The sequence below is a fragment of the Echiichthys vipera genome (genome assembly GCF_963691815.1).
Source record: "Echiichthys vipera genome assembly, chromosome: 6".
Lineage (NCBI taxonomy): Eukaryota > Metazoa > Chordata > Actinopteri > Perciformes > Trachinidae > Echiichthys > Echiichthys vipera.
Genome location: NC_139831.1, coordinates 13371036 through 13392498, shown reverse-complemented (window position 1 = coordinate 13392498; position 21463 = coordinate 13371036). Strand labels below are relative to the sequence as shown.

The 21463-nt window shown below is 40.1% G+C and overlaps 2 protein-coding genes across 3 annotated transcripts; one reads left to right on the top strand and one right to left on the bottom strand.

Annotated features, from left to right (window-relative positions):
- On the top strand, positions 1 to 1346 carry LOC310948119 (protein RD3; the record flags this gene model as incomplete). The annotated part of the gene is made up of 2 exons (XM_083915134.1): positions 1 to 308; positions 974 to 1346. The coding sequence occupies 2 exons, from the start codon at positions 1 to 3 to the stop codon at positions 1344 to 1346; spliced, it is 681 nt and encodes a 226-aa protein (XP_083771260.1).
- A 1274-nt stretch (positions 1347 to 2620) lies between these two features.
- stx5a (syntaxin 5A) lies at positions 2621 to 10498 on the bottom strand. 2 transcript variants are annotated; one of them, XM_083915789.1, is made up of 12 exons: positions 10399 to 10498; positions 9730 to 9961; positions 8009 to 8079; positions 7553 to 7608; positions 7383 to 7453; positions 7163 to 7279; positions 6992 to 7048; positions 6794 to 6875; positions 5010 to 5096; positions 4756 to 4859; positions 4405 to 4526; positions 2621 to 3934 (listed from the first exon to the last, which is right to left on the bottom strand). In XM_083915789.1, the coding sequence occupies exons 2-12, from the start codon at positions 9790 to 9792 to the stop codon at positions 3775 to 3777; spliced, it is 990 nt and encodes a 329-aa protein (XP_083771915.1). In that variant the 5' UTR covers positions 9793 to 9961; positions 10399 to 10498; the 3' UTR covers positions 2621 to 3774. The 2 variants fall into 2 exon arrangements, with proteins under 2 accessions (XP_083771915.1, XP_083771916.1); XM_083915790.1 differs by lacking the exon at positions 5010 to 5096.
- Between the last annotated feature and the right edge of the window lie 10965 nt (positions 10499 to 21463).

Below are 21463 nucleotides of genomic sequence, written 5' to 3'. Positions count from 1 at the left end.
ATGTTTCCTTGGTCTGCTGTTTTCACCCTTGAGCCCAAAGTGCCCGGCCAGCGCACCGCAGAGGAGTTGGTAACTAACACTCTGATGTTAGAGCTGGGGGCCATGGTGAAGCGCACTGAACGCATCCGTTTGGAGCGTGCGACAGAGGGTCGACGCCGCCGTCGCAGCTCCTCCTCCACGGCTGACTACAGCTGGCTGGCCACTGCCCCGACGCCACAGCCCTATGAGCTGATACCCAACGACCTGCTGGAACTGCAGGAACTCTGTGCCAAGGTCCCTCCTGCACAGTGTGGCCCTCTGATCGTCAGGTGAGAAAGACTCAGGGAGACAGAGAGAGAGAGAGAGAGAGAGAGTTGAGAAATATTGTAGATACACACTGGCAGAAAGAGGGGTTACTGTTAAAGAAATAGAAACTGAGAAAGTAGGAGATGCACTGAGACAGAAAAATAATAGACGGAAAGTCACAGAGACAGTTGGAATAGACAGAGAAAGGAAGGGACGCAGAGTTTGAAAATGCAGGCTGGGAAAAAGAAAATGAAGAAGAAACAGAGGAAGAGAGAGCTGCAGGGAATCAATCTAATCACAGTAGCAACTTTAGCTATAACTTGAACCTGATACTCTGACATCCCCATTTTTTTTAAGAGACAACAGACATAACATCCTAAAAATGAAACGCCCATGATAACCCAACCAGAGATCCTAAAGGTGCTCCTCCTCCTGCCCGCAAACTGTTTTTTAAATCCACCTCCCAGCAGGAGTGTAGTTTATATTCAACCAGGGACGTAGCCAGGGATTCTGGAGCCCATTTAAAAATACTGCACTGACCATTTAGTGGCAGTGGCACCTCCACTCTTAAGGCTACTTCTGCCTCTTGTCTGACCTTGTGTCTTTTTGTTCTTACGTACTCTGTTAATGTTTGTGTTATTTTAGATCAGGCTGTTCCTAATAATCACAGTTACTATTCCCCCTGCAGGTTCAGGAAGCTGGTGTCGCAGATGGAGCCTGAGGTTTACGAGGTTCCCCGGGTGTTTCGCTCGGTGCTACGCGAGTGCCTGGATGAGGTGAATGGAAACGAAGGCACGCCGATGCAGGACGCCGTCTTTGAGAAGCAGCAGCGCAGCAAGAGCCTCTCTTTCGTTACTTTCCGCACCAAGTTCTGCACGGGTCCCTTCTTCAGGGGCAGCAACATGAGAGGCTCCAGGGGGAATCTGGACCAGCAGGTGGATTGGTCCGACGAGGAAGAAGATGGAGAAGGGGAGGAGGAGGCCATCAAGGCCAGGGCGAGGAAGGGAAGAAGCAGGAGCATGCCGGAGATCAGCCCCATAGAGCAGAGTGCCCAGGGGTGAGAGAGGCAGTGGAGAGACAATGCAGAGAAGACGGTTGGTGGGATGGAGGGAGAAAAGCACCCGTAGAGGAGTTCTGTCAGGGGGAGGAAATGAGGAAGGAAAGTAGAGAGACGGGTCAGCGTATTGTAAATATGGGGAGGAGAGAAAAATGGGGAATGATGAATAAGGAGGGAACGTAAGTATTGAGGGAAATTTGGTATAAGGTATATCCTTATATGTCCATGTTGGATCCACTACAGGACAAACAAATTATTTTTCACCTGTTGATGGCACGCAATGACAAGACCAAAGTAATTACAATTAATCCTTTGGGAACTTGAATATCTGTACCAAATTTCATGGAGAGTCATCCAATATTTATCAAGTCATCCCACTCAAACCCGCCAATGTCAACCTGCTGGTGGCCAACAGGAAAAGTAAGAGGATCATCAAAATCATTAGGATTCATCATGTGAGGGCCATGAATGTCTGTCTAAAATGTCATGGCAATCCATCCAATAGTTGTTGAGATATACAATATAGAAAGGTACAGTAGATCCATGGCTAAAAACTAACATGTGCTGCATGGGGTTTCGTTGAGTAAAATCTTTTGCATTGCTAACCTTCACATGCTTCAGTATACTTAAAAACAAACAGCTGATGCAAGAGCTCCTGATGAATTTTACCCTTGTCATGAATCGTCCCTTTAAAAACATGTTATGCAACAGACAGGACAGCTGTTTTCTGCCGTAGGAGGAAAGTTCAGTCAAGGCCAAACAGCTGCATATTCAGCAGTCACAGTTTGATCTTGTAGCATGTGTTAGCAAGGAAATAACTGCAATCACCTGTAAATCTTTTTTATTGTAAATACGATGTGTTTGGGGAAATAAATATACAGTGTTCTCAATACTTCTACGTCATCAAAATTGCTTTTTCCACAAAGATGCCTGGGTTTATTGGTTAAAATATAGATACAGTTGTGTGTAACATATTTCCTCATTTATTTGTTAACTGTATATATTTTAATTCTAGCCTTGAAGCCTTTCTATAAAAGGAATTAATGGACCTTTATCACTTTAGTGAGGTTGAAAAGGCTAAATTGTATGTGTTAATCTGTTTGGGGCTTGTAAATAAATATAAATACAATGTCTTCCTGGTGTTAATATGTTGAATATGTCGCACAAAGCTGCAGCTGCTTAGCACTTTGTGTGTTAGCTAGTCTTAGCCTCCCAGCATGGCTAATTATATCCCTGCTGTGACTAATCCTCTTATCCAAACAAAGTCTCAGCCATAGATGCCAGCACCCCATTATGATTTTATTAATATGCACTTTCTTATCATTACATCATTATCACTATTTGCACTTTATACATTGAAGTCAAGGCATTTGGCTAAAAAAAACAACAGATGGGGAAAAAAAGGGAGAATGTTTTCTTTCTTTTTAAAAAGCTGTGGCCATTTAAATAACTTCTGATAGATTAAGAGGTGAAGCAACTCCAACGGTCACATTGAACCAGACACTTCCAGGGAATCCGGCTGATTGAGACACTACATTAGTGGGCCTTCACAACCAGTTCATCCCCTTCATAAGCACTGGTGTCAAACCTGGATCCTTCAGATACTTGACCCATACGCTGAAGTCTCTGCAGCACTGAATGTGCGCGGTTTACACTTCTTCAACCACTCAACCTGCCCTAATAGCTAACAACCAAACTGTTTCTTTTAAAACAGTTTTGTTACATAATTTTCCATAAACATTTTGCTCAGCTTTTATCTGAAGTACATCAGCAAAAGCCCCTTCGGCTGTCTGTAACTTCTTGTGCCTTCAGGACAGGAAATGCTGGACCACAGTGAGTGTCTTTGTAGTGTGGTGTCCATTTGGCAAATAAACTTTGAAACAAAAATGAAAGTTAGGAATTGTTGATAAACAAGGTTCACAGTTGTACTCCTCAATAGAAAGTAAGCGAAGAAGCAAAATTATCTCAGGATAACCTCCAGTTCTGTTTGGCTTTGAAATAATAATAATATAATAACAATAATAGATGACATGTGGGGTAAAAAGACAGTTTGCAGAATCAAACCATTAAATTATAGCCATTTTGATTAAATGTTTATGAAAAATTGGTACAATACGGAGCACTTTTTTGCTCTCTCTCTACACAAAGTGGGGATCTGTGATAATTTATTCTTTCATTTGGACAGAGTTTGACATCTTCATTCTTCACTGAAATGTCAAATTAAGATTAAGAGTCTGTGGCTTGGGAATAAGCGGAAAGTCTGTATTAATGGAAAGTCTATTAATCTGAGCAGCTCCCAAGCCTCAAAGTGTCACTTTGATAGAGTCTGTCCTTCAAATACATCGCCTCGACATGTTGTCTCAGTCCATCTTTAGTCTCACTTCCCCTCGTCTGATGTGCTTTTCATGTCCTCTCGGCCACTTCTCTTTATTTTAGGCGAAGAAGACAACGAAGATTATGAAGAACACGACGAGGACGAGAAAGATCTTGATCATCAGCCAGCGGTTGGAGGAGACTGACTGGAAGTATTTGAGGATCTCTGTGTGCGCGCCCTCCACGTTCAGCTGGGTGTCCTCTACATTAGCGTCGATCCTGAGAGAGAAGCGCGAGTTAGGACTTATAAAACAAATACAAATGATGTTACCTATAATCCTAATTTCTTTCAGATCTGTCAGTTCTGGAGATAAGTGGCAAGTTATAGATGTGATTCAGTGTTGATTTCAAGGTTGTCATTAACCCAATTCTAGCAACATCTACCTTCTTTTCTAACAGTTTCCTAATTCCTTTTTCTAGTTTATTAAAAGAATAATAGTTTAACATTTTGGGAGAATTGCTAGTTTGCTTGCCTGCTGAGAGTTAAACGAGAAGATCGACACAACTGTCATGTCTGTACGGCCAATATGAGCTTATTAATTGTATTAAACAAACTATATTTGTGTTCATTAATGAGCTTTAGAGATGCCTAAATGTCAAACTATTCCTAACTAACAACTCGTAATTTCCCTTGATTATGAGAGATCTCTCTTTTCTCGACCCTTTCTTAATTTCGTGCTGCGTCTTACCTCTGGATGGTCTCCTCTTGCTCCTTCACCATGTGTGCCAGCTGCTGGAATATAGAGCCCAGTTCCACAATGGTGCTCTCAATGTTCTGCATGGTGTCTGCACGGCTCTGGATGTACGAGTCCTGTAACGGCACAGCCAGTAACATTTTAAAAAGGGCTGGGTGAGAGCGCACAAACTGCAGTTTACCGATTTGGTTAGATTTTTGTCCAATATTTCTACAAAGTTTACGGTGGATATATGTCCTGCTTATGGTAGCAAAAACATAACACTGTGCATCATCTAAAAATGAACAATGGACACAAATTCCTCTCCATTTGTCTGACTCTGACAAGTACACATTGACAGTCTACCTGCTCATCAATAAGCTGGAGTTGTAAGGGATTGGTCTGAGAGTCCATATCGATGGCTACATCCCCCATACTCCTGGACTCATCCTGCATCAGGACTGAGCTCTCTGAGGGGAGACAACAAGAGAAAGACAAACAAACATACAATAAGATCAGACAGAGATTCTTAATGGTAGAGGGGAAAAACAGTAAGAACAGCGGGCACATACAGTAACTAGTTATACCCGCTGGGAGAGTCAAACGTTCCAGGGAAATACCTTTTAAATTTGAGGTTGTATTGCCCTGGAAACCATTGCGCGGCTCGCGAGCTGCATGCGGCTCCTGGGCCCCTTTTTTGCGGCTCCCTAAAATGTTTTTTAATTTTTGCATTATAGATGACCAAATACAGTAATAATCATTCACATGGACTTCGAGCAGTTCCCTATTACAAGAGCTGTTCGAAAAGTACACTGCCAGTCAAAACGTTTCAGTACATCTGCCGCACTTGTGGCTTAATTTCAACCAAGTTGCTCATTGTAAATCACCTGAAATTAGGAAATCTTAACAGGTGGTTAAGAGGTTTTAAAACAACATAGCTATGTGCTATATTATTGTGATAAAATGTTATGGGCTCATCGTTTCTTTATTATGAGCATATTTGCCTCCACGAATGTTCCAAAGATGTAAACATTTCTACTTAAAGTCTAATTCCGGCGCCAAATGATCCCATGGTCTTTTTTGGCACTTGCATTCATCAAATAAGCCACTGAGACAGGTTTTTTCATTCAACAACTATTAACAGAGAAATCCGGTAGAGTCGCTAACAGCCGGACGTGGCTAACACTGATTAGCTTGGGGCAGTACGGTGAAGGCATTAAATCGACTTTTTTAACCACTAATACTGCTCAAAATAACACTAAACCTCTACTGTAGCATGAGAAGAGTCTTTACACATAAAACAAAGCACCAACAACGTAGTTAGTGAACCCAGAGTTTATTAAAAGACTGTTTTGAAAGACTTACCTACCGGCCCCGGTACCAGCTCCTCTCATAGTAAAGTCCATTCAAGTTGTTTACCAAAGTCAATCCAAAAGGAAAGGAGCCAATCGGTGCTTCGTTTTAAGTGTAGGGACTCTTCTCATGCTACTGCAGAGGTTTGGTGTTATTTTGAGCAGTATTAATGGTTAAAAAAGCCGTTTTAATGCCTTTCCAGTAATGCCCTGAGCTAATCAGTGTTAGCCACGTCCTGCTGTTAGCGACTCTGCCGTATTTCTCCGTTAATAGTTGTTGCAAAAAAAAAAAAAGCTGTCTCGACGGCTTATTTGATGTATGTAAGTGCACACTTTGTTTTATCGTAGGATATCAACAGTGAGCACAATGTTTGAGGTTTTACCAAAAAATGCTGAAATACAAGCTGCTCATAAGCATTTAACTGGCAGTGTAAATGTCCCCACAGGAAGCATCTGAGAAACGTGTTCAGCAGTTTGTTTAGCAGATTGGTAAACTGAGCAGGAGCCAGACATGTCGAATATTGCCAAAAGCCAAAACAAATACTCAATAAAGGAGTGTTCACTCTATGACACTTTATGAAAGTGCCAGCACAGTTTTCATGTTAGATGAACAGATGACAAGCAGGGAATGTTTTAGGTAACAACTGACGGTTTACTTTTTTTGCAGTAACTCAGAAGACCAAGATATCATTTGTGAAGGTGTGAGGGAGTTTGTGCGGCACGTTATGAACTCAGCGATGAATATGAAATCAGATGAGACCAGAATGTCACGATAGGAACTTTACATTTACCGTTCACGCTTGTCTGTACTAAAGGGATTATTTCAGGCTGTGATTTGAATGAAACACTGCTGCGTGAAACGTTTAATCAGCACAAAATGTGGCTGGAGCAAAACTGTCCCCACAAACAATCGGTACAGAGTGAACACGCCCTTATGAAGCTACAACCAGCATGCTGCGTTTATCTTTTGGTACCATAACTTTAATATGAGACTGTTGTAAAAATCCTTGTCAGCTACAACACATGTGAAGTAAAGATGTGGATAAACCTACTGAAGTTGTTTGCCATCAGAGGAGAAGACGAGACAGGGGGCTGGGAGAACTGCTCTCTCCTGCTGCGCTGCTGCTTCAAGTTCTGCAGGAAAAGGGACAAATGAAGGAGATGGTGAACATGAGAAGAAACATGTAGCTGATTCAAGACTTTTTTTTTTTAATTTCTGCATTTGAGTGATAAACATATACACTCCTTACCTCTGTTCTGACTTCGAGGACTGATTTGAAGTCATTGGACATTGAAGCCAGTTTGGACTGTGGACAACAAAGAGATACAGCAAAGTTAAGTTTAATTCAGCTGCATACATTTGTTACAGAGCACCAATGTGCGAACAAGAATTCTACAAACATGGACCATATTAATTATACCTGTAACGACACCACTATAGTGTTTGAGTGGGTTTGGATGTGTCGGCCACCCGGGGCTCCGCGAGACCTTATTAAGTCCTGCAACTGTGCTATCTGTTTGTTTAGACTGTTGATATCCTAAAAACATAAACAGGAAGAAAACACAGTAAATGTAGCTACTCTTTTCACAAATGATGTATGTTTGTAAAGCCACAGTTCATGATTTAACAATTAAACTCACTTGTTTAATGATGTACGTTAGCTCCTCGATCTCCACTGCCTTGTCGTCAAATAGAGATTTTCTTTTTGCCACTACAACATCAAAACAACAGCGTGTAGAATCAGCAACTTTGAATGATTTGACACTTTTTAGAACATTTTAAATTGTGCTTAAATAAAATATACACTTACAAATGGTGAGCTTTTCCAGTTTGGCAAATGTATTGCTCAAGTCTTTTCCAATTCTCCTACAAGGAAACAAACAAAATTTAGCCTTTCTTTATCATGCAATAAAGGAGTACTCCAACATTTTGAGAAACACTCTTGTCTGCATTCTTACCGGATTATATCAATTTTATCTCTGTTCTCTACATCTCCCTACTTACTGTCTCTGTGCTATGCTAGTCCATACATGCACCAAACTGATCTCTCCACTAAAAAGGTCATATCAATCTTCTCTTTTAACCTACTGTAAGACAATACACAGGATTTCTATTTGGAAGTATGCTATATAAGTGCAATAAAGATGTATTTCACATGCAAGAAAGATGGGATAATAATGCATGAATATAAATAATGCTTAAAAAGTACACTCATCAAATGTTTATGAGCTGTTGACACAAAGAAAACTGACTTTGAGGAACTTACTTGGCCATAACTGTGAAGTCACTGCGCTGCCTGAGGGCGCTGAGTGTTGGTTTACTGGGCTGAACCCCATTCTGCCAAAAGAGATAGAGACACATTAAGATAAAAGGCTGAGGAGTAACTGAAAATATGACTAAAGAACTCCCCAACATTGATTTAAGAGTATCTTTGTTATTCAAGTGACAGGGGATTCATTGGTTCCAATTTTGTTGACCTACTAAAGATAAAAATCAATGATGAATGAAGTTAAATTTCCAAATACGGTCGTGGTCACACGCTTCCTTCCGTCAAACCAAGTAAACATTTTTATGACGTCACTATGAGCAATGATACTGGGTTATTGAGGTATATTGAAACCAATAGTGTTGAGGATTTAAAAACATGCCCTATAATGATAAACTGGCCAAGAATGACGTGTTAAACACATATCTTAAACAAGCAAGTTTGATATTGATCCCTTTAGATTTATCTTTTAAAAGAACTGTGATGACAATGTGTACTGAGTGGAACATTTTTTGAGCTTCGTCAGTGCTCTCTGGTAGACATAACCTCAACCTTATCTTCCACAGCTTTTGCCTTGATTACTAAATTTTATCAGACTACTGCAACCCTGTGTGGTACATAGAGGGAAATAAACGAATAACCCAAACCAAAAGTAACTGGAAAAAAAACTACAGTGAAAACACATCAGGTTACACAGATGGTGCAAATGATGCATTTTACATAAAGTGACCCCGTTATGATTGTACTGTGATGTGCCAACATATCGGCCTCTGGTAGAGATACTCAGTAACTGTAACAGTGTTTTTATATTGATTAGGATTGATTGATTAGGAAGGCAGAGTCTGTTGTTGGCTCCAAGCATGGACAATCCCTCTCACCCCCTCCACAAGACACCGGACAAGCTAAAGACTGATCCGACCCTGCTGCTCTAAGGAGCGTTACAGAAAATCATTCCCACCCACGGCAATAAGACTTTTCAATTCATATACCTCCGTCAGAGCCTCAATCACCCACCTGGACTAAATCAAATCTGTAAATTCTTGCACATTCTCTGTCAACATATTCATAGTATAGTATTTTTTAGTATCAGTATGTATGTTATACCCATACCAAATATATATCATCATATATTGCTTTTACATATACATAAGTATTGGATTTAATCATCATCCTGCCAATGCACCTTACTATTCATTTATCTTGCTTTATCTCATGCTTATGTCTAAGTGCCCATGTTCTGTTCTGTGTTTCCACTTATTTCTTATAGCCAGATATGTTTTATTTTATTTGATCTTATTTTTATTCTATTGTATTGTATCATATTCAGTCGTACCAGATTGTTGCTACAACAAAATAATTTCCCTTCAGAGATAAATAAAGTAATTATCTATCTATTAATATCAGCTAGTATATTGTCATATAGGTGTTATCACCTGTTGCTGAGGGAAGACAACAAGAACAACACTAATTTGTGCTAAACTTGACCTAAAATGTGCCAATACGAGTTTTGTTGTTTGCCTTGGAAGCTAAATTTGATCAGGCTATTGCAACCCTATGTGCTACTTAGAGAGATAAATAAAAGAGAACCAAAACCAAAAGTAACAACAAAAAAGAAAACACATCAGGGAATTTGTCATTTTCACGTTACAAAGTTGGAGCAACTGGCGCATTTTACATAAGGCGATCCCGTTATTATTGTGCTGTGATGTTTGCCAACATACCGGTCTGCCCTGGAGAGATTTACAGGCTGACTGGAACTCGAGGGTCCGGTCTCGGCACGTCATCTTGCCGCCGGTAAATGGTCACCACCAGCCCGCTGTAGACCAAGAAACCACCTGGGACAGCTGGGTCTTTCCCCCTCTGCTCTGTGTGATGGCTAAATAGGACTCCCGGTGTGCGGACAGACTCACATCAAAAGCGGGATATCCTTCGTGAACGTATGTACACACATGTCTGTGGAAATAAAGACGTGTCAACAACTCACAGTCTGGCGGGTTGAAATTCAAATAACAAATAAACACTATATATATGTATATAGATATGAGCTATGGCAGTAAAGACGGTTCTCTGACACTACCAACACGACTGAGAGAGCTACTAACCACAACAACCAGACGGTAAATACTTGCCACAGCTCACCAATAACGCCTGAGCTGAGCTACGTATACATATAATTAGGTAACAATGATTATGAGTGTGAAAAAGGCCGCCCATGACGACACACAGCTGATCACGGCCTGACCGGCTAACCACAGGCTAACGTTAGCTTCACGGCGCTAGCCGGGCTTTCGATACGCTCTCTCCGCGTTACCGTGGTAACATTCGCCCTACACTAACCAGGCACAGTTTATTCTTACGCTAAATAAACAAATCGATCAGTTACAACTTACTTGAATCGACATTACATCGTATTTCGAGAGAGTCGTCGATGTTTTCTGGTGGAAACTAAATCAACCCAGGAGTTAAAGTTCCGATCCGGGTCGTTTCCGGCATTGACGTCACTGCCACGTCTACTTTTACCGAGGCAGAAAATCCACGTCACCACCGCGTCACCACCAGAGGGCGCCACGACTCCTGATTATAAAATAAAAATAATCTTTTATTGGTCCCAAAGTGGGGACATTTACAGTGTTACAAGATTCAAGACTCAAGATTAGAGACTCAATATTCAAGACTCAAGACTCAAGACTCAAGAATCAAAATTCAAGATTCAAGATTCAAGACTCAAGATTCAAGACTCAATATTCAAGACTCAAGATTCAAGACTCAATATACAAGACTCAAGATACAAGACTCAATATTCATGATTCAATATGCAAGACTCAAGAAGTAAAGTAAAGGGACAGTAAAACACAAAAGGTGATAAATAAATAGACTGGTCATCAGTGTGTGTGTGTGTGCTCAATGAGAGGAGTGTGTAAAAATAAATATATATATATGTATATATACATTTACATACATATATATATTATAGTGTAGTTCTGCTCCTCAATAGTGATAAAGAATATTTAGTTTATTTGACATTTAAAAAAATATTTAGTTTATTTGACATTATGAGAAGGAAGACAGTAAATCCTAAAGCTTCAAAATGTCAAAGTAAAGCGTAATACTTTTGTCATTGTGGTTGTTAATGTGAAGGAAACAGGAATCCAGGTGATTTATTCTTCCAAGACTCACATAATTAATGTGACTTTATGGAAACTGTGAAGCAGCCTTTTTTTTTAACGTGCAAATATTTTACACATCAGAAATGAATCCCTTTATTCATTCTTTTCATTATTAATTTCCTTAATTCAATAGACAACGTACATAACAAGAAATGTAAAAGTTAAAATGTTAAGTCAAGTCTGAAGAAAGATGAACGCAAACATGATATACAGTGAAGAATGATTTAAAAATAATCCCAAACAGTATGTCAAGAATAAAAAAAATAAATAAAAATAGCTCTATTAATGCTACATTTGCACATATTTTAGAACCCGTGACCAGATTAACCTGCTGGGGGTCCCCTCGTACAATAGAAAGAGTAGCTTGGCCTTTAGTAACCCTGATGCCTTTCATGTTCTTATGCTGGAATATTAGGTAACCTCAGGTGTGTGGCAATTGGATTAGACACAAGAACACAAGCCTAATATGTAGGCTACCTCATGTAAGAGTAATAAACTAAAATAATCAAGGTTTGATCCAGATATTGACACAAGGTCTCAAGGTCAGGTTATTTATCATGCAAGTTTAAAAGAACAAGTTCCCAGTGTTGGTATTTGGACAAAGCACAAGTCAGCAAAACTTTACGTGTTACATTGTTTCATTAGGAACATCCTGCAGCTTCTTTCCTCACCTTTAAACACTCATCCCTAAATAAACACCTTGTGTCGTCTCCAGGTAAACAGGGAGTGAAATATCTTTAACAGGATGTAGAATTTTATTTGCCACATACGTTTCAGCATACAAGGAATTTGACTCCAGTTTCAGGAGATCTCAGTATTCTTATACACATAAAGATTTACCCTTTGGTATCCAGATTTTTTAAAAATGGCCACATTGCTAAGGCTGTGAAAACAAGATGCACATAATAATGAAAGGCTACATAAATGTTATGTTGTATGCAAGATGTACCCTGTTAAATCCTAATAATGTACAGATAAAAATACATATAAGTATGCTTTACATTAGTTAGGCCAGTCATATATAGAGCATCCTCCACCACAAGATAATTGTAAGTATGTTGGAGCTTCAACATCAGAATCACAGAGGAACAGGACAACTGTATGCTATTAAACCAAAAATATTAACATAGGGACATATAAGTGCACTCATGGAATCATAAAAGGGACAAAAATCTCAAGTGACCACTTCAGACTGACGCCTGCTGCAAGCAAAACATGATGTGTCATTGGCGATGTTATGCCGATGAGGAGAACTGCAGCCTTGAGGTAGAGGGAGCAGAGGAGGGATGAGCAGACAGACAGAGGACATGATTGGCTGCTGCCTCAGGTGAGTCGACCTGCAGGTACGGTATGGACAGAGAGATAACATCCAGCAGGCTCTCTGATCTCCTCTCACTCCTACTGGCACCCGCATCCTCAGCCCGACAGGATGGAGCAGGCCCAGACCACAACTATGCCCTCGTCTACTTACCCCAACCACATAAAAAAAAACCTCCACCCTCCCCATATGCCCCCTCCCCCCATCTATACAATCCCCATCACCTTTCATACCTCACTATTATCCAGTAAATTCACCTCTTCCTCTGAATCACTTATGCTTTCACACGTTTTTTTGATCTGTTTCTCCTTCAAAATCTCCCTTTTTAAAACATGTTATCTCCTTTCTCCTATGCATCGCATTCAATTGTACCTCACAAGTAATCATATGTATTCTGACATTGTTTTTATTTTTATGCAAGCGTGGCCCCGTGAACGACCATGTGAGTTGGTTGAAGGTTGTGGTGTTGAAGGAAATGTGTGAAATCTGGGGGAGCATATCTATGTTTCCCTATAAATATAACTCAATAAGAAGAATGTTCAAAGGGTTTTATGTTCTCTGCCAAAAGTTCAATATACGTTTCCCTGGGTCACTATGTTGAAATCATCCACATACAGTTTATAGCCTACTGATGTTATACTGTACTCCTTCAAACCTACATACAGAAGCCCTAAAGGGTCATACATACATTTTATTTCCTCTGTTCTCTCGTGATAATGAGATTAATAATTTGAGATCTCGAGATAATACAAAGATAGTCTAGTCTATTAAATCATTGCAGAAAACAGTAGCATTGTCAGAGGAGCAGGAGAATATCGATCACCATCACATATCTCTTTGATCAAGGCCTGACAGGCTGAAATAACTGTGCATCATCTAAGAAGACATTTAGCAAGGTTTCAGATTTATTGGAGGCGTGAATGAGCCTGATGTTCTCGTTATCTATATAAGTTTTATTTTTAAAACAAACTTTATCGTCAACAATATTATATTACAACAACATAAATACCAGTACAGGGAGGAGTTTCACAATGTGCACATACAAATACAGATTACAGTTTTATTTCATAACAGTAAATAACCGACTGACATCATCTGTCAGTGTTTTCTGTAGTGTTCTTTGAGATATGAGAAGTCTTTATGAGACATGACATGTCAGGTGTGATGGAAATCTCTGGCCTTTCAGGTTTCATTCATTTTCTATCAAATGAATTATCTCTAAACGGGAATACGGACGAAAAGGATCTTGTTATCATGGAAAATTATCTCATTATCACGGGAAAACGGAGGAAATAAAACATGTAAGTATGTATGCTTCCGTACCTACGGCCTCAAATTTGCCAGACAGTTTTCTTGACTTTAGATATTAATATCTCCACAGTGCCAGAACAGATTTTTACCATTCAAACTGCATTTGAAATGTTCATCTCCCGTCACTCGTTTGTATTTTTCAACTGCAAAAAAAGCCCTTTACCAATCCCTTACAATTAGGACCCTGGGAACACAGGGACGACCCAAACATTTGGTACACACACTCATTTCGCACAGAATGAATTTTAATAACTTTTATTTGATAAATCTCTGACCTTCCATTTCCAAGTCAAAAATATTTATTTATCTGATACTGTGGAGTATCACTAAATACCTGCAAAACTAATAACATTCCTGTCAGCCTCAGCTGTCCTTTGCGTTTAGTGCAGGGATGCCCAATCCTGCTCCTGGAGGGCCACTGTCCTGCATGTTTTAGGTTTCTCCCTGCTCGAACACACTTGAGTCTAAAGATTTTCAAACCTGTGACAAGCTTCAGCTGCGTGATACCAAGCACATCATTAGATTCAGGTGTGTTGGAGCAGAGAGAAACCTAAAACATGCAGGACAGCAGCTCTCAATGAGCAGGGTTAGGCAGCCCTAGTTTAGTGCTAATGAGCTAACGTTATGCTAACATGCTAAACTATAACAGTGAACACGGTAAACATCATACCTGTTAAACATGAGCTTGTTAGCACTGCCATTGTGTCATTTTAGCACAAAGTCAACACTACCTGGACCGTACTGGAAACCAATGGGCTATCCTGACCTTCATCATTCAAGGTCAAATCCATGTTGTTCTGGGACCGCTGTGCGTTAGTATGAAGCCTGAGTCGTGTTAATGTGTAGCTTTAAATCATCCAGTGTGTTTGTGTTTTCATGTAAAATCATTCATTGAATTATGACATTTATATTTATATTGTGAACATTGCACAACATTTCCTTTCCAATTTCTTCATAAGGCTGTGGTGTTAACACTAAATTCTCAACCTGTTCGACTTTGCCCATTGGTACTGTTTTAGGGTTTAAAGTACTACTGTTTCCCATAGCAACAAGAACCGTAAATCTTTTATCAGGGTTGTCCTTCAGTGGACCGAGACATACGAGGTCTGTGGATCCATGTTTCTCTTGCAGATAACGTTTTTTGTTTGTTTTGTAAAATAAAATAAAACGTTCTTTGTATTCACAAGTTAAAAAACATTTACTTTCCTGTCAGTTTAACAGAAACCGTCCAACACACATGATTATTCTTTACACGACACATACTGAACTCAATCTCTCTCTTTTTCTCTCAGCCTTTTATCTCTCTCTCTCTCTCTCACACACACACACACACACACACACACACACACACACACACACACACACACGCACGGACGCACACACACACACGCACACAGGGGTGCTGATACAATCTACAGTACCATAACACACTTGCAGGCCAGATAGCGTCCCAGTACCTGCTTCAACACAGCTGCTGCTACAAAAGCAGGGAGGACACTGTCGCTGGAGTTATTAGAAAAACAAAGCTCTAAACGCAGAGAAAGCAAGGTGGAAAAATACAGGAAGTCCTGATACAAGTGCAAAGACTGAAAAGGTGCAGAGGGAGATGGATGATGTGCGGGACTGCAGAGGGATGGAGGGAGGCAGACATGAGCTGCTGGTTGAAAATACACATAGAAAGTCAAATTATTGCATGAAATGTTCACAGAGCAATAGTCTCTGTAAGAGTTACATTAAAGTCTGGACAGTGCGTCTGCCTCTCCACCAGTACCATTCATTATTTTAGAGGTTTCTGGCAAGTGCAGAGCTTTAAAAAGCAGATTTTGGAGTAAAGGCATCTTTTCTATATCGTGATGGATGACTCACAGTGTCCTTTTCTCTTTCTCTCTCTTTCTCGCTCCCTAATCTTGCAGCTATATTTAGTACTGGCATAATGCCCTTCCAGACAGATAGGTTGGCAGCACCATTTAGCTCCTCTTTCCTCTTCTCTTTCATCCTCTCCTCTCTTCCTAACACTGTAAAGAGTAATGATGGCCAAATTAAACTCTTGCTAATACACATGCCATCAATCACTATAAACTATCATAATACTGCCATATGATCTTATCCATTTATAGTCAGTAACTGTAATACAAATAGGCATAGTCATTGAACTTATCACCCTTCTTTTGGTCTAAAGTCTGCTCTGTAATGGGGACGGAGCATCATATTGCCAGAAATGTTCTGCATCATCACCATTGTCATATTAATCATAATCCATGCCAGGGGGATAAAAGACACAGTGCACATTAATACCATTTCACAGGATACACAGACATCTCTCTGTCTATCACACAGAAACTCAAACTACACTATACTTTTGTTGAGCACTGGCAATTGTAGCCATAGTTGACCATTTAGGGTGTTTCCTTAAGTGAATAAAGCAACACCAGTTTGTTTGATATTCCCTTTCTTGCACAAAACTAAAAACACAAATTAGGAAGATAAATAAAACGGAGGTATCTATTTATTTTATTTTATTTATTTATTTTTGCCAATGAAGCCTTTGTAGCACAAGTAGAGAATGGACTCAGTTACACATTAATATCTATCTAATGTTTCATAATTAGTGCCAAAGGCTGCAGGTCATCCCAGCCTGATTAAGGCCGCAGCAGCAAAACCCCTGAGTGTAATAAACTGAGCAAAAGTGCATTTTATAGCTTATGAATTCAACTTTTGAGGCAAAAGCCCAGTCTGCTTTGATTGGTCAGCTTTTCCAGGTCTTCTGCAACTACACTCTTGGCGTCTCTGGACCATCGTTGCAGCCAGGGAATGACTGTAACAGCACTGTAGTGACATCACAACAGTACAGGAGTCCTATCGGCTTGTTTAAAGGCACAGTTTCTGAATACAGCTGTGTGTTTCTCTGTGGATTGAGCGCTTTGATACTTTCAATGGATTTATAAAGCATCACAACCTGCTTTGTAATTGAAAAAAAAATACTTTTTTTTACAATATGGGACCTTTAAAGTAGAATTCAAGTTGGCACGTCACATGTTTTGAATGTAAAATCTTAATTTGAAAAGCAATGAGTGACCGTTAGCTCTCAAATAAATAAAAAGTAGGCTACAATAGTTGCATGTGAAGAAGTTGTGGAGAAAGTTTAAAGAACAACTGGCTCAACACTATGCTTGAGTAAATTAATTTTGTATTTTTCCTGCACACCTTTGTACTCGTCCAGCTTCTGACTCAGCAGAACAGACGAGAGGAGGAGAGGGAACAATATTATGTCTCATAACATCACACCACATCACATCACACGCACACTTTCTCTGGACCCAACTCCCAGGGTGTCACTGTAATCAAAAGTGTCTGTTTACCTTTCATTACTGTCAAATGAGAGATTAAAGAGATGGGGGAGATGAGGTCAGAGCAGAGGGACGTTAGAGTGGATAAACAGTGACAGGAAGAAAACGAGAGGTTTATATGAAAAATAAGACATTTCCTTTAATAACATCTGTAACATCACGGTTGTATCCTGGTATAATTTTCAATATATTTGACAATGCAGTATACACTTTTATGTGGACATTGAATCGATTAATTGGCATTTATATACTAATACAACATAAAACTGCATTATTTTCTACAAAGACATCATAATAGGGCACAAATGGTGTAGCAGCAAAAAAAGAGTGTTGTCTTTATACGTAGAGGCTACAGTAGTACAATGTATTGGCAGGGAAGAGATTCATAGCTAAAATAAAGTTACAAACACATCTCTAAAGTATGCACTACGTCATACACACGCTCATGGCATATTAGAGATTATAAAATGTTACATAGTTTAGTGAAGGGGTCTCTATAGGCTAAGACACTGGAGGCTAGAACAGAGCTACCTTTTCAGCACGACAGACTGTGCAGATACAAAGCACAATGATGTTTGATACTGACACTGGGACGTTTGAGTAGGATATTATGCCCAAGCTATATATCTTAAAGAGTTGTGATGTTGAAATGATGGGAGGCAACAGCAGATACTAATGTTTTCTGATGGGATTTGTTGTTTTTATGATTTTATTGTTCAGAATTTGCACCTTGAAATAAGAAAATTTGGTCACAAGAAGAAACAAGTGGAGCCCACAAGGCCGTCAAAAAGTGATCTCAGCGCCACAACTCTTTCAGGTGGAATGTCTTTGATATATCGTACATATCGTCTGCATGAATGGAGCTTTTCAATCTGAGTCCATTTGAGCCTTCAGCCCCCCCCCCCCCCCCCCCTGTTATGTGCTTTGCAATCTCGAAGCCATGGGACTCTTCAGGTTTCAAAAAAAGATTTGTCCACGAAAAAAAACATGTAATCAAGAAAGAAAATTGAGGCAAAGCTAAGATAAGCTAACTGACTGCTGGCTCCAGCTTCATGTCTACTGTAGTGGTATCAATCGTCTCATCTAATTCTCAACAAGAAAACACATTTTAATGCCACAGGCGCGGCACAGCTGGATTCTACTTAACTCCCTCTTTTTTTGTTTTCCGTTGTGGATAGTACCAGGTACTCTTTTTAGTAAAATCGTGGCGGAGGCTCAGAGCGAGCTGAGCCGATACTAGAGGGTGGACTTAAAAAACTACAGACCGCTGATTGTTCAGAGAAAACCATCACGAGAGTCACTGGACCTCCTGAGCAAACCCGCCATTTTTAAATAGCCAAGCTACAATATATTTTTTAATTTACTCAACCCAGATTTAAAAAAAATGTCAGCCCACAAAGATGATGATGTCCCTATAGCAATCAGCTGACAATCCTACCCACACTGAGGGGGTGCTATCCGCCAGGGCTGTAGTCAAGACCACCCTAATCGAGTCCATGTCAAGTCCAAGACCAGGTCCATTTGATTTCAAGTCAAGACCAAGTCCAAAGGCAGTTGAGACCAAGTCAAAAGGTGAGAATCCAGAGCAAATCAAGTCCTGTTCAAGACTATAATAAGCAATAGTTGCTTTCCAATGCTAATATAGTGTTTCGGGAGTTAGGATGGATCTATAAACAAGACTGATCTGTCTTCTAACATCAAACTAATCAATACAGAGAATTTAGGCACAGACAATTATCTGCAATGAAAAACAAAAAGAGAAAAGAGCCTGATATCTAAAGTAAGCTGAGTCGAGTTGAACCGAACCATGCAGTGGAAATAAGGCTTAAGTGTGTTTCCCAAAATATCAAACTTTATTTCCTAAAAGCCAAGACTTCAAGATCACCAGTAGTTTGAGGCTACAAACGCTTTGGGAAACCATCGCGTGTTCCACATTATCGCACAGTGTCTGGTCTGCACTCAGAGGACCAGTTCAGTTCTCCTCATATGAAAAAAATGCTTCCCTTCAGATTATTAAAATGCACATAGAAAACTCCTATAGGTTCCTCTAAACCAGTTATAATCACTACAGATTTGCTGCAGCTCCATATATCTACACTGGAGCTTATTGCTAAATGTAAATAAAAACAATAAAAGAGGTCTGAAATAACACAGAGAAAGTAACAACAATGCTCTAATACTTGGTCATTAATAAGGTGTGATATAGAGGTAGTGATTGAAGCATTGATTGACAGTCATAACAAACACAGAACAATGAACTTAAGCGTGGAAAAAACAATCTCATCTCAGGTATAAATACAGAGCTTATCACACCGGCCATTAAAACAAGATTTTTTAGCTCAAGGCTCACACACAAATAATTCAGACTCTGGACTGTTTCAGTCCGGCCTGGGTTCAATAAAAAAGCATCATATGAATCCTTGGGGAGAGAACGGACATAAATTATGGAGTTTCAAAGCTACTGTCACTGGTAAAATGTTCTCAGTAAAATTTAGAACAGGACAAAGGGTCTGAGTTTGTGTCAAAGATGGGTTTAAACTCCGCGATCCGCCATTATTGGTCCTCTGAGCTCAGGCTTTTCACGCTGACTGACAAGCTGCTCAAGACCTCGTCCTTTCTGAAACAGCCACAGTTCAAATCCCTGTTCCCAGACAGCAGCCAAGCAGTCATGAACTAACATGGAGTTAAACCGTGAGATTCAGTCAGAATATAAACAAGTAATGTTCCAAATGAATAACACTCGTTCCATCCCGGCTCAACATGCAACAAAAACAGCCATGTTTTGCTTTTCACTGCACTGGGAACGGCTATTTGCTTGGTTTCTGCGTGCTGCGAACAACACCGCCCCGCTGATTGTTTGAATTACACATTATAATGTATATAGTCTCCCATTTGTGGCCCGTGTGAGCCGTGTCTGTTTAAATTCAATACATTTGATTAGATGCTGGAAGTATACATAGCCGGCCACCCAGCGTGACTCTTTATGCAGACGGATTAAAGATGAACAAACAAAACAAAGACACACATTCTGCAATATAAAATATCTTTTCAATCAACTTGACAGAATTATAATAAAATATAAAACAGAGACATATGATACAATATTAAATGAAGACTTTGCAGTAAATTGCAAATATAAACAACTGACATATATTTGCACACTTGGTGTGGCACAAACAAATGGCTACCTGCATTCATTTCACATTGCATGTGTGTGTGTAAATATGAAGGTGTGTGTGTGCCTGCTATAGCACAGAGTGAGTGAGCTTGTGTGTGTCTGAGTGTCGTCTGTGTTCCTGGTATTATAAGTGTGAATGTGTGAAGCAGTGGACAGCCGCCAGCCCTCATTATTGTCATTCTCCTCACTGCCTAAAAGAGAGGCAAAGAGAGGCAAAGAGAGGCAAAGCGGCTGCTTTCAGTCGAGGAACCGAGGGAAGATGGAGACAAAAGGCCCAAATTAAACAAATGCCGGAAAGCGGCTTGGAGAGCCAGCCCCGTGGTCATAGGCTTTGAATGAGAGAGAACGGCTGCAGGGATATCCCATCTGGGTCTTTCAGTGGGGAGACCACACAGATATTCTCCATCCCAGCATTCAGCTCAACTATAGGTCCACGCACACTGGGGTGCCAGTTCATGTGCATGTCCTATGTCCAACTGGTATGTCTGAGCGTGGACGTGTCCATCTATAATCTGTTGCCGTTGTTTTTCAAATCCTCTGCAAAAAAAAAATTGACCTTCACCTCACTCTGGAATCCGTGTGCACTTTGCCTGCGAACAACAAATCCCAACTTCCAGTGAAGCATCAACACCTGCGTGAGACCGATCCACTTGATCCATCCATTGTTCTTGTATAGAGTGTGTTTCCACTGCCCTCTTGTATTTATCAGTTCACCTGCAGACCTAAAGAACCTCCAAACCACAGCAAAGAAGGATTTTGAATGACTGTGTCCACCAAGAAAGAATTCGTCTGAAATCCTTGTCTCTCATAGCCGCCATTAAGCTGCCACTTCATCCCTCCACTCATGGGATGTGTTTTGCGACTTTACATGTCTACACATGAATGCACACATGGACTGACAGAAACTTTGCACACACACACACACACATGTAGATGGATATTCAGGCTTCAATGCTGCACTTGTTGCTTAACTAAGAGTGCTACCATAGGTTCTTGTGTGTTTCCGCTAATATTTCCTTCAGTTTGAGCTAACTGGATGTCCAAGTGTCCGCATGCTCCATGGCATTGAGAATGGGCGATGAATCAACTGGGGTTGGTGAAAAGAAGGAGGTGAAAAGAAAGGGAGCACACACA

Coding starts and splice junctions, on each gene's coding strand:
- stx5a (XM_083915789.1), bottom strand. CDS start 9,792: ATGACGTGCCGAGACCGGACCCTCGAGTTCCAGTCAGCCTGTAAATCT. Junction 7,609..8,008: donor GACTTCACAGTTATGGCCAA/GTAAGTTCCTCA, acceptor GTTTCCTTGTAG/GAGAATTGGAAAAGACTTGA. Junction 6,876..6,991: donor TCCTCGAAGTCAGAACAGAG/GTAAGGAGTGTA, acceptor CTTTTCCTGCAG/AACTTGAAGCAGCAGCGCAG.